This window comes from Osmia bicornis, chromosome 3 (genome assembly GCF_907164935.1).
Source record: "Osmia bicornis bicornis chromosome 3, iOsmBic2.1, whole genome shotgun sequence".
Taxonomy (NCBI): Eukaryota; Metazoa; Arthropoda; class Insecta; order Hymenoptera; family Megachilidae; genus Osmia; species Osmia bicornis.
Window position 1 is genome coordinate 11,150,323 of NC_060218.1, and position 13,444 is coordinate 11,163,766.

The 13,444-nt window shown below is 28.8% G+C and overlaps 1 protein-coding gene across 2 annotated transcripts in view; it reads left to right on the plus strand.

The window, feature by feature from the left end:
• The first annotated feature begins 278 nt into the window (after positions 1–278).
• Positions 279–13,444, plus strand: part of LOC114880409 — a 39,885-nt gene continuing 26,719 nt past the window's right edge. Inside the window, exons 1-2 of one of the 2 annotated variants that reach the window (XM_029196397.2) lie at positions 279–583; positions 9,204–9,431. In XM_029196397.2, coding sequence (XP_029052230.1) covers positions 9,266–9,431 — 166 coding nt within the window. In that variant the 5' untranslated portion in view covers positions 279–583; positions 9,204–9,265. The remainder of the gene's footprint in view (positions 584–9,203; positions 9,432–13,444) is intronic. The other variant, XM_029196396.2, reaches the window with a different exon arrangement.

The following is a 13,444-nucleotide window of genomic DNA, read 5'->3' on the forward strand; positions in this document are numbered from 1 at the left end:
TGATACTGATCCTTGGAGCAAAACTATCCATGACGGAATAACGGTTCGAAGTTACCACGACTTTCTAAAAATAAATGTTTAATTAATAAAAAAAAAAAAGAAAAGATCTGAATTAATTTGTATACTTAACATTTGAATGAAAATTTGATGATGGCCAGTACTGAAAGAAGGTAGTAGTACAACAGAACGATCTATAGTAAGTGAATAGTAGTGACGAGTGACAAGTAGTACTAGTAAGAGCAGTATGGAGGTAGTAGTGGTGTGGTGGTGGTGCCTAATACTCTTTTCAGCCCTCGGTCGGCAGTTCAACGCGGTCCGTAGTCTTCAACGGATGCTCGTTCAATTCGAATCCGTCGTACTTTTATAACGTGTTCTATACACTTCATTCTTCTCATCGCGTTCAATGAAAAATGTACGAACTTACAGTTTCTTAACCGAAAGTTTTTATACCTTCAGTTTGTGTATCTGCGAGTATAATCTGAGTTTCTAATTCTGATTGCATTGTGATAGCAGCCTTTAACATGATATTCCGAATGGATACTTTACCAAAAATTACTTATGGTATAAACAAAGCATTATAATGGTAAGAATAAATCAGGGATTTAACAAATAAATGAAAAGAAACACGTCAGAGATTACTTGATAAAATTACGCCAACAAAAGTGAAAGCTTTATAAACATAGCTTTTGATGTTAGTTTTTCTAAAAACAGAACTACACATAGATAACAACGGGTTCTTCTTCTCGTGGAAAGGAGGAAACAGAGATAATTTAATGGAGATCAAAGGTTAACAGAACAGATAAAGATATTTTGCTGAATAGTTCTATTAAAATATTCCTTCCAATATCTTTGTTCATTATAACAGTGACAAAAAATTTTGAATTTTGCGAGAGAAAAATTTCCCTTTTCGAGTAAAATTTCCTACTCGATTGTTCTACTTATCGTTAAACAATTAAACACAGTACATTGTTTCAATATAAAATTATAAACATTGGATATAAAGAAAATGCTAATATAATTTCAATACTTCATTTAAGCAGCTAACCAATTTTGTATCTATTATATCTAACTTCTTAATATAATACTCATTTTTACACAAATATTCGGTTTTCATATAAAAGACAATGATTCCACGAAATTACATAAATAGATACTGTGTTAAATACGTTCTTGTAGATACATATTTATTATTTTTGTGTTTCTTACTTCGTATATTTCCTTTTTCTTAAGTTTCTAGAAAAGGCACTGTCGTGACGTAATTCTTCAAGTAGATAAACCGTGTCCGCTTTCTGTCGCATCGTATCTAATACCTTAATTAACTTCATGCTCACTATCAATCTTGAGCATTTTATGACTATGTAGTTGTCGGTTTCTTGAATTTTCCAAAGAACAGACAAAAAACATTACTAATACAACGAGAATATAAGACAATAGGAAGAAAACGTGATGGTAACATTTTTTTGTGTGCTAGGCCCTTAATTGAGTGTAATTAGTGATCGTTCGTCCTTGTCATTAGATCATGTCTCGCAACGAGTGTAACTTCTTGTATTTACTCCGTTCTTTCTTGTTACTTCCATTTTTATGTTGTTTTTTTGTCATTAAATTAATTATTTTCGATCCGTGTGGAAAAACGTCGTATTCTTCGAAACAATTAGGTAAACTATAAAATTAAGGTAAACTATACTAATTTTAGCAGTGCATTAATTATTGGTATTTTCATCATTAGTAAGGATGTATAAGAATAATATGTTAAAAATGATTTTTTCAAACGTGAGTTCATTTTGTAACACGGTAACAGTAGGAAGTAGGTTCAAGCATCTAGTTAATATTATTTATTTGTCAGTAGTGACAACAAAAAATATGATACATGTAAAAATAAAATATTCTTATACGCTAAAAATATAATAAATTAAGTTTTTATCGAGAAGAATAAGATTCTAATAATATTTATAACATGAAATAATAGTTCAATGATTATTTAAATAACTTCAAGTCTACTAGTAGCTTAATATTTTGACAAAAGTTAGTATAAAAGCTGAATAGCTGGATATCTATACGTTGTGCCTATCTATGCGTATTAATACTGTTTAATGTAATTAAAATAAAAAACAATAATAATTTTTGTTGTCAATATTGTGCCAATCACTGTGTTAAGTATGCCAATGATTGATTTTTGTCATCATTCTTTGTTTATTTTCTTTGTTTTCATAGTATAATTTATAATTATAAATCTTTAATCATCATAATTATTATATTCAATTCCTTTGTTCCTACAAATCAGTTTTCATACTTACTTGATATAAAATACAAACGACTCTTTAAAAAAAATGTTATTTTAAGGTGCTAAACAGTATATGTATAATTTACGATATTTATATAAAAAGATGTTGATACAGTGTGAGGTAGATAAAGCGTGACAATAAAATAGTGGCAAAAGCATTGTTACTACAAAAAAAATGTATTTAGGTAAACAAAAAGTACACTTCTCGATTTAATTAAACATTAAACCCTTTGTGGTAATTATTTTCAAAGTGTTATTCGGTGTACTCCGACAGGTCCGCACTTAAATCGACAAAATTGGGGAAAAATAAAAATGTTTGTCTTTTTAATAAAACTGAACTTCAATAAAAATCAAATAAAGTCATTGGATTATATTGGACACAGAACTGCAAGGGGTTAATTTTTTGTTATACACGCGAAGATGTTAAAGACGTTTTAAGGCCACCGTCTTGTGCTTAAGCGGAACATTCCGCATAATAAAGTGTTAGGATACAATAGTAAGAAAATCGATAATTCGTGAGTAATAGGTAGGGGTCTAGGGTTGGTTGGGCCCCCTCCAAATGAGGACTGTCCTTGTCCCTGTAAAAGTTTGCTTTAACCGAAATAAATATTTCGGTCGAAATGTAACATGTAACGTAACTGTAAACAAAATATGCAATAATGTTCTTATTACGTAAAATTATGAAAAGAAAAAATTAAGCCAAAATTATGCAATATTAGACACTTCATATTGAAATCTTATCGTTAATTACGTCAGTGGAGATATATTAAATTTTTATAATATTCGTCATTTTAGAATTTAGAATGTCTTACACATTGTGAATTATTGATTTTTTTCTTTCTTTTCTTATTTCTTTCTCTTTGTCACTATACCACTATATGTATTGTTTCAAAGAAGTGTGATTCCATTCAAATAAAATAAAAAGAAAAACCTTAAAATATCCTTGGCATCTTTTACTATGGTGCTGATAACTTAAGCACCGACTGTAAATTAAGTAAATTAAGTAAATAAAATAATTTTTTTCATTTTACTGATATTTTCACACCTTATGTGCCTCACTCTGTATTGTAATGTTTCAATTCTTTTCACTATTTTTATTGTTTGTATGTATTTTAGCAAGGATGCTGTCACTAATGTACTATGTATGCTGCTCATATTATCAGCAGCAAAATTGATTATCCCTATAAAATGAAAAATAAGTAAAATAAATAATTTTATATATATTGATCCCTAAAACATCAGTATATACCCACATATGTATTATATAGGGGGAGTCAGCTAATTCAATCATTTTACTTATCTCCATTATTTGTAAAGATATGAAAATGTTTATTCATAGAAGTTACATAGTATCAAAGGTGGTCATAATATGGCAATAGAGTGCGGTATTATCTAAATAAACTTTAATTCAAATAATTACTTAAATAAAAAATTGTTACTTAGAAGGTCAAATGAAAAGCAGTAACAATTATTTGTTAATTAAACAAGTCTAAATAAATTATTTGAAATATTGAGATTGATTGTTATTTTTTTTTTTTTTTAAACTCTGGTAAATCGTAATTGAATAATTATTCATTAAACAGTTTATAATAATAATACTAATGATGATGACGATGATAATAATAATAATAATACTAACATTTGATAACTAATTGCAATCTTTTGTTATCGATTATCATTGTTATGCTAAATCTAAACATAACGATGAAGAAGAAATTCTCTTTTAATGAAGAAAAAGCTTATATTGCTTATAATAATCAACTGTAATATTAAGTAAATTATTTATACTTTTAAGCGTATGTGTAATACTTTTAGTTAATAGTAACTTATTCTAATTATAAGTAATATGTTTTAAGATACAAATTCATATTGTTGAAATTGTTAATTTTAACACTTTATATATGTACCTATTTACGTACTCTTGTACACAATATGAAATTAAAGGATCCACCACTTTATGATTCTTTAGAATTTATTTTAGAAAATTTCAATTTCAATTCAATTTCAATTTCAATTCCATATACCTTTATACCTACCTCTTTTCAATTGGCTGTTCTTTAAAAGAAGCAATATCCAAATATGTTTTTATTTTCTTTGTAAATACTATTTTGCAGAAGAAATTACTAAATCAATAAAAAATGTAAAATTTTTGCTCGGATAAATACAAATTCGACTGGATTGAAGGTATGCAATGAATTACGTGAATGATATCAAAACCTTTGATATTAAAGTCATATTAGGCGCACCGATTTAGCTTGAATAACAGATATAAAGATAAGTTGACATAATTGTTTGATTTACCTTGAACTTAAGCAGTAATTTTATTTCATTACAACTGAAACGTGTGCGTTGAAATTTAATAAAAATTCTTTTGTACCTTCGCTTTAAAATTCAATTCTAAATAATGATTAATTATCCATTATTATATAGTACCTATATTTAAAATATTTTTGTGCGAAGTCCTTAAATATTATATAACACATACATATTGTAGATATTGATACTAATACTGTATTAATAATGCAACGCATTCAATCAGTGGAATGCTGTCATACTAAATTTTAAGGTCAAACATAAATATGGCGTTTATAATCTAATAATATCGTAATTGGGGAAATCTTTAATTTAAACAATAAATAAAAGTATAATTTTGATTATAAATAACAAATAAATTTTTTATTTAAATAGAAGTTATTTAAATAATGTCAAAAATAATTTATTTAGTAAGCACCTATTTCTGAAATGTAAATAAAAATAAATAAAAAGTAATAATTAACAAATATAACAATTATTTTAAGTTGTATCTATTTGTAAATAACAATTAATTTTATTATTTCAAATAATTTATTTAGAACTATTCAAATAACAAATAATTATTCCTGCTTCTTATTTGAACCTCTAAATAATAAATACTAAATATTCAATTTAAATAAAATGCCTTTTGAAATGACGCGTTCCTAATTATTATTTTCAATTTGAATATTTTCCCATGTTTCTATGGATGTGAAATGCTGCTGATTAAAATCAAGATTTACTTATTTAGATAATGCTCAACACTGTACATACACGCATACATATACTAGTAATTAATGCATTGCAAATATAGTAATCAGGTAAATAATGTTCATAGCATTATGTGATCAATAAATGATAATACATACATATATGTATGTAAGTGTAAAAATTAAATCGTCGTTGTAACCATGTATTAATAAAAACCGTTTGGAATAACAGCTTCGTAGGTAACAGTTGTATTGAGTACAAAGGGTTCTTTTCAAAGTTCACCTTGGATGACGATGGTACGACGTTTGTTATCGTTTGTTATCGTTTGTAATAGTACTGTTCCCTCAGTGTTCTTATCGTGCAGTTTTGTGCATACTTCCGGTTACGACAATCATACATAATACATAGATAGATATGAAATGTCTGGATTATAGAAAACAAAGGTATACAAATTTTTAACAATGAAGTGTGATTACTTGATTACGTTGAAAAATACGGGAAACTGAAAACATATCGTATAAACAAAAAATTAATGTACTAATATTAACCTTATTAATTAATATAAAGCCGTATGTAATTAAGAAATTATATCAGCCGTTTATTTTGAAGTAGGTATCAGTCGCTTTTATGCTATTTTGAACCTATTAAAAATGTTTTGAATTTTAATGTGCATACTTATATTTATTACCTCGGTTACTTATATTTTTCTCATAGTCAGCAAATATACATATACAAACAATTTCCAACAGATTTCAACCGACTAATATAAAAAGTTGCAAATATGCAATATTTGGTTGTGCCTTTTACGTTGACAATTTAAAAACACATTGTTTTTTATTACCTCCTTAGTTTCGTAAGCATTATAAGTACTTAGATGCTTATAATTATAATATTATAAACATTATCAGTAAATCCTTTTTAACGTTGCTAATTAAGCACGTGATATCGCGTGATCAGAAATTTAGTATTGACAAGCGAGCACATGATATCAAATGAACTGCAGTAAACTTCTTAACTATTCATTTCTATATACTTTTACTTATAATAAAAACTACTATTTGAAAATCATACCTTTTAGATTTCTAGAAGTTAATGAGTTAAAGAACCGCCAGTTTGCATTACCTTGAAATTAATGGTTTATAAGAAATACAGATTTATGTTAATTATATTCCATGTGTATTATTAAAGTGATATTTCATAAAATAGCAATTTAAAGTATCTAACAATAAGTTATACAATACAAATAATTTAAATGACGTATTTTGTATAAAAATTTATTCTGGTACTTCTTCATCATTATTAATGTTCATAAAATTTATAGGTTTTTTTTCAGATGCGGTTCTTTTGTCAGATTTATTAATCTGTTACTATAAAATTTATAAATTTTCACGATAGATATTTATGATGAAGGGAGTGATGAAGATTATTTCGAAGTCGTACGAATTTTAATTGATATTTATTAACAGAAAAAGCGTATGTATGTATGTACCTACTTTTTTTCCTTGATTTAGAAAATATAAAAAATATCGAATTTGCTATGAACTTATTGTCAGAGAAATGTGAGAAAACATCGCATAGCCTTCATAACTGCTTTTCTGCAAATAAGCATGTCAAAAAAGAAATTAAAACAATATTTAATTTATTTTAGGCAACTAAAACTCAAGACCTTCAAAGTTATAAAAATACTTAAGCAATGATCAGTTTATTAAATGAGACTACGTACGTTAAAAGAAAATTTAGGCCACTTGAATTTTTCATTATATAGAACCGAACCAACATTTTCTGATATGTATCTCGTATAATCAGGTATCACCGTGTTCCATTCAAATAAAATTTATTTTAACATTAGCTGTATGATGATACAGCAAAAATATACTGTTGCGAATAAAAAACATCAACAAATTTAATGAACCTGCAAAAAATGACTCTAAATAATTGTTAGATGATATTCGTCCTTTGATATCATATAGGTATAATTCAAATTCCGTATAAAATATTTGTTATATCACCACAATTCTACAAGGAATGTAGGTGGCTTTATTTAAATAGACTATTCTGTGTATATTATTATTTCTTTAATAGTTTTTATATCTATTATTATAGTAAACTACTAATTATAGTTACTTACGCTACTATCGATGAAAATAGACTGAAAATTTAGTTGTGATTTCTTATTATTCTCGTATTATACAGAATATTCTTAAACTATGGAGAGATTAACTGTATTTTTGTGAAGAAATGTATTCCAAATTTGTTACACGCGTATGTACAAGTAGAACTATCGCAAAACATAATTTATTTATATTCATATTTTTGTATACATAGTAGGTAGTCACATTCTTGTTGATGTAATAGCAAAGATTTTCAAAGGAATTACAAGTAAAATAGTTAACAATAAAAAGACTATATATTTTTCAAATACTTCAAAATCAGCTTTAATTCATTTTTTTCAAAAAGTAACTCTTACCAATTTCAAAATAAATGGCTCATATTGATATTGATTACTATTGATTACGGATAACTGTTTAAAACAAATTTAACATATGTGATAAAATAATTGACAATTAATAATCAAATAATATAATCAAATAATAGTAGAAGTATAGTGATGTCAAAAAGTTTTCCAAATTCTTCTTTATATTACAAAATGTAAAGGAATAAAGAACATTTTGATTTATAATTATTTATTCATAAATAATTTTGCTGATAATTATCAAGTACTGTAAATATTTATAATGAAAAGTAGTCTTTCAAAAACTTCGAGAGAAAGATTTGAATAAAACACAGTTAATGAAGTGCTAAAAATAAAAATGATATAGCATTAGAACGAGAATGCTTTATATGAGCTTTTTGTGTCCTTTTTATATACAATTTAATGTTAAATTCTTTAATAATATAAAATATTTTACTAAAAAACGCAATTCTCGGGAATTGTAAAGCTTTTATATTTCTCTCTGTAAAAATTTTCAAAATATTGCGCGCAATGCCAATCAATGACAGAGTGCACATACGTAAACAAGCGCGTGCGGCTGCAAAGATACCGCCAATTGAAGGCCCTGGTCGCAGGTATCCTTGCATGTAAATAAGGACAGAAGGGGGGGCCTTATGCAGTGTTCTATTTCTATTCATATACCGCGTCCACTTACACTGTATTCTTATACATATGTATGTACTTATACATATACCTCTATGGAGAAGTTGTTAAAAATTTTTTGGCAATGATTTGACGTTCCTAATACTAATAAAAATATGATACTTACGGAAAATTCAGTTCTGTTCAACTTGTTATGCAAGTTGATTTTCTAAATTGTATTACTATTGTTTGTAGTAAAAAGTAAATCATTTTTGTAATAAAACATGAAACATGAGATAAATATCTGTAGATCTCAACATTCGTTCTTCAATCATCTGGTAGCGAAAACAAATCAAAGTTTACAGTTTTTCGCAAAAATATCATGATTAAAACAATTTAGGGTTCGTGATATATATAAGAAATATTATAAAAATCGTTTCATGACATATAAACTGCGTTATGTTCACCCCCCCCCCTCATCCGCCCAAAAAATAAATTTAACTAGTGAAAAACTTGATTAAAGGAAGTAGAAGAAAATTATGGGATTACATTTACTTAATTACCATAAAAAATTAAGGAAGTTGATACTTCAACAATTTGACAAATAGATTGATTAGAAATGAGTACGTTCTGATCTTTATATTGGTATTTCTTGTTGTTTTGAAATCGACTACAATTAAATATTTTTTATTTTTTTACTTGCTGTAACATAAGGAGAAATTCCAAAAGCTTTTTCATACCACACCACTTCACATAATAAATACAAAAAGATAAATCTTTTCCATCGATTCGAATAAGTATTACTTTTTCATTTAAAACGTATGTTTGATTTGGCGGACAAATTAGAATGTGTGTAAAAGTTACGTGGTGTCGATCACTCTCAAAGATGTTGGACAAGAGGCCATAGCATGAAATATATTGGTATATTCGGAGCTTTGGTATTTATTTTGACCCTCGGTAATCTCCAATCGGTCACAATAGTAAGCCACCATCCGGACGAAGAGTATTTTTTGGAACATGAAGTACTCTACGAGGAAGCAATTGCTGAAGCAAAGAAGATGGAAATTTATCCAGGTATATACAATTTTCGATTTTCACCAATACATATTAAAAGATGATTTTTAAAATTTAATTTTTATAACATTGCCTGGACATCTTAATATTTTGTTCACTATGTTAAAAAGCGAGCTTGGTTAAAGTTATGTGACATTTCATAATGTTTTCTATTCGCTTATTAGTACATGTTCTAAGTTGTTAATTTGATAGCTCATTAAAGGTCAACAGGAGTGATAGTAGCACTTTTGGCGAAACAGCAGCGAAGCACCGAAAAGTAGTTTACGTTTTTTCGGGACAAATTAAAAAACAAACATTTTCGTTTTATAAAAACACAGTTTTTATAAGGTTTTAAAAGTCAAATTGCAAAATTGAGCTCTGCATGGCATTGTATAATTGTACGAAGAATATTTAAAAAAAAATTACGAAAAAATATTGCTACTTTTCATGAAAATCTTTAAACTACGAAATCGCTAGATTTGAAGTGTTCTACAGGGTGATTCTCTCGCTAGTATACTCAAACGGAATGCCGCCACACCAGTATGAATGGACCCAATCCGTTTTTCCTGTCATTGGTATCTCGACGGAGGTGCATACTGCAGCCGTGTGCGTGGAAATGTGTGTAACAAGAAGGAAACGTTTAAATGGAACTTTCTTTCTTGTTACATACATTTTCACCCATACAGCTGCAGTATGCACCCCTGTCAAGGTATCGATAACAAAAAAGGGCTGGGGTCCATTCATATTGGCATGGCGGCATTTCCTTTGAGTACACTAACGAGAGAATCACCCTGTAGATATGTCAGTATGGTTATTTGATTATCATGCTATCCTTGTCTCTCCTGCACGGAAAGACAAAGATCATACATGGTTTCTCGGCTTCGCCACATAAGGTCCCGAAGATCGATTCACACTTCTCTTTATTGGGTGGTCACTTCTCTTTATATTTTATATTTTGGATTCGTGAGGGAATACAACTAATCACCCAAGTACAAACCACAAACGAAATAGTGGGTTGGTTAACGAGACACGAAGCAGCGCAATCGAATATTTGGATAGAAAATTATGCATGTGTATCTGTATACTTGTGTACTGTGTTAGGTTAGGTTACGGTAGGGATAGGATTAGGGTAGCTTTGGATAAATCAGAAACTTTTTCATAAAAATGAAATGTACTAACTTATCCGCATACCTTGCGTCTCAGTAACTCACTATTACTGAAAAACAAAAACAGTATTTGTTGCCATTAATCAAAGCATTTATCGCGTTGATATTGTTATTGCAAAATCCTATTCTTTAGCGGTACTCTGCAAGGAATGCACCGATCGCGATGAAACTTTTCACATCTCGTAGATCTTTCCACGATTATCCCATTTGCAAAAATTTATGTAATATTAGAATTTTCTTATTGTTAATAACTATCGTTATTGCAATTAACCAATAAGAGCGGTAAGCCTCCTTACGGCATTCTACAAGTACTGTTCGTTCCACTAAAAGGTGTGAAATAAAATAATTTTTTACAAAAAAAAATACAGCCGATTTCAAAATGCGCTAAAAGGTGTCAAATAATTTCTATTTCATTTATACCAATATTTCACAGCTATTAATAAAACGTATTTAATCGTTAAATAGTATACTAAATACATATCAACCTTTCCGGAGGCGACGCAAAATTAAAAACTTTTCTTTTACTCGGAAGATCCTAGTTCAGGGGTTGGCAACCTATGACACGCCTGTTACCGAATGATACATTTGATAATTTCAAATTAACAATATTCAACAGGAATCAACATACCCATTGCGAATTGACTACATGTACATCAGAAGTGCTGCCAACTTCTAATACAATCGTTACAATTACAAATGTTTTCAGCCGTACCTATAACCTTCCGTATTTTTTCTTACGACTTATTAATTACCATGTTTGCCACACCGCAATCAAATCGTTATTGGCAGCATTGTATATTCGAGTATTTTTAATTTTGCGCCGCCTCCGAAAAGGTTGAAATGTATTTAGAATAGCTGTGGAGTATTGGTATAATTGAAATAGAAATTATTTAATACTTTTTAGCGTATTTTGTTAATGCAGCAAGTTTTATTAATAATTGTTACGTAGTTGTATAAACGAAATATAAATGATTTTATACTTTTTAGCGCCGTTTGAAGTCGGTTGTATTTTTTGTTACAAATTATTTTATAAGAAATCGACTTAATAATCTAATAGTATTATTTGTGAAATAGATTTTTACAAGTGTGACTTGGTTATTCTTAAAAGATGTTAGTTTACAAATTTTTGTAATAAAATTCTAATATTAAATAAATGTATTTAAATATCATAACATATTGGAAAGAAAATTGCATTTTTATTTTTTAAAAACACAACATTTGAAAATGGTTTGAAAAGATGTATTAAGAATACTCTATTACTAACTCATCAGGGTAAACACATCGACAAGGTGCCCTGTGAAAAAATACAGAAAAGTTTTTTTATTAAATAGCATCACCTCTATTATAGGCTTCCCGTGAAACTTAATTCCACATCTATTAAACATTTTTACGTAGTACAGAGATCTGTTTAACTTATCTCTAAAAATAACTTGGCTTTGATCTGTTTAAACAGATACCAGATATAGCAACATTCTCCTTCCGTGAATTGGTAGATTATATTCTTGCTAGATTACCTATATTAAGTTCTTTTAAATGAATTTTAAGATTAGTATTAATATCCTTAAAATTAGGATTTTGAAGATTATTTCTCATGTATTATAGCGAATAACAAGGGCCTTTTACCCCTACATCGTCATTTTGTCTAGAGAGGCCACTTTACCGTGCTCGATATGGTACTTATTTAAAGTAAAGTTAAGAACAATAGTAATCCCGTGTACGTTCACGACACAATTTTAAAACACTTGCGTAAGCCGTCAGAATATTAATTAACATGAATTATACTGGCTCGATTCAATGCGGTATGTTCTCAATAACAGTATATACCTCGAGTCGAAGGTAATGCAGTGTACTCATTAACTGAAATAAGTATCTAGAAATAACTAGGAGTTGCAGAGTATTTTAACAAAAGGACGCTAATTTTCTAGAATTATAGGTTCTGATTGAACGTACGTATTATTCGTTGCAGTATTTTCAAATACAACAATCCCTTAGCGATTAACCTCAAACTAATAAATTTCAATCACTTAATCCTTTCGCTACTAACAATAAGAACGACTATAGTTTTACTTATCGTGAGATGACTACCGAATTTACATATATGTACTATAAACGGCTATAGACGTCCCACATGAAACATTTATAAAGGGTGTTCCAGAAAGGGTGATAATCCATTGGAGGGGTGATTGCCAAGGTGATTCTGAACAACCTTTTCCTTTGCCAAAATGTTGATTAAGGCTTCATTTTTAAATCATTAACGAAAAACAGAGCGTGTGAAATTAGAGCGCGGGCTGAACCGCGAGAGTGTTGGGTATTGATTACGTTCAAACTTAGGGCACTAGAGAATGGACTATTTGTTCAACTGTTAGCTATTTGAAAACGGAACACGTACTTCGTAAGTTGATATTCTAATTTCCAATTGCTTATATCTCGAAAACGAAGCCACAAATTGTGCCGCCGTAATGTCGCCACGTTTGTTCATGACCACGGTTCGAACGTAATCAGTAGCCAACACTCCCGCGATTCAGTCCATGCTCTACGTGCGCTCTAATTGGACAATGTTTTTCGTTAGTAACTCAAAAATGAAGCGTTAACCAACATTTTGGTAAAAGAAAAAGTTGTTTAGAATCATCTCGGCAACCACCCCTCCTAAGGGATTATCACACCTTCTAAGACACCCTCTTTTTTTAAATTTGGGAGTTTTTTAAAATTTACGAATGATGGAAAAACAATACCTACTTTATTTGCGTTTATATACTACAATAAATAACGTAATTAAGAGGTCTATGCAGTGTGACAGTCCTTAAAGAAGGCATTTTTGAGAAATTTTAAAAGCAAATTATTCAGCTTTTTATTAATTATCTAATTTTA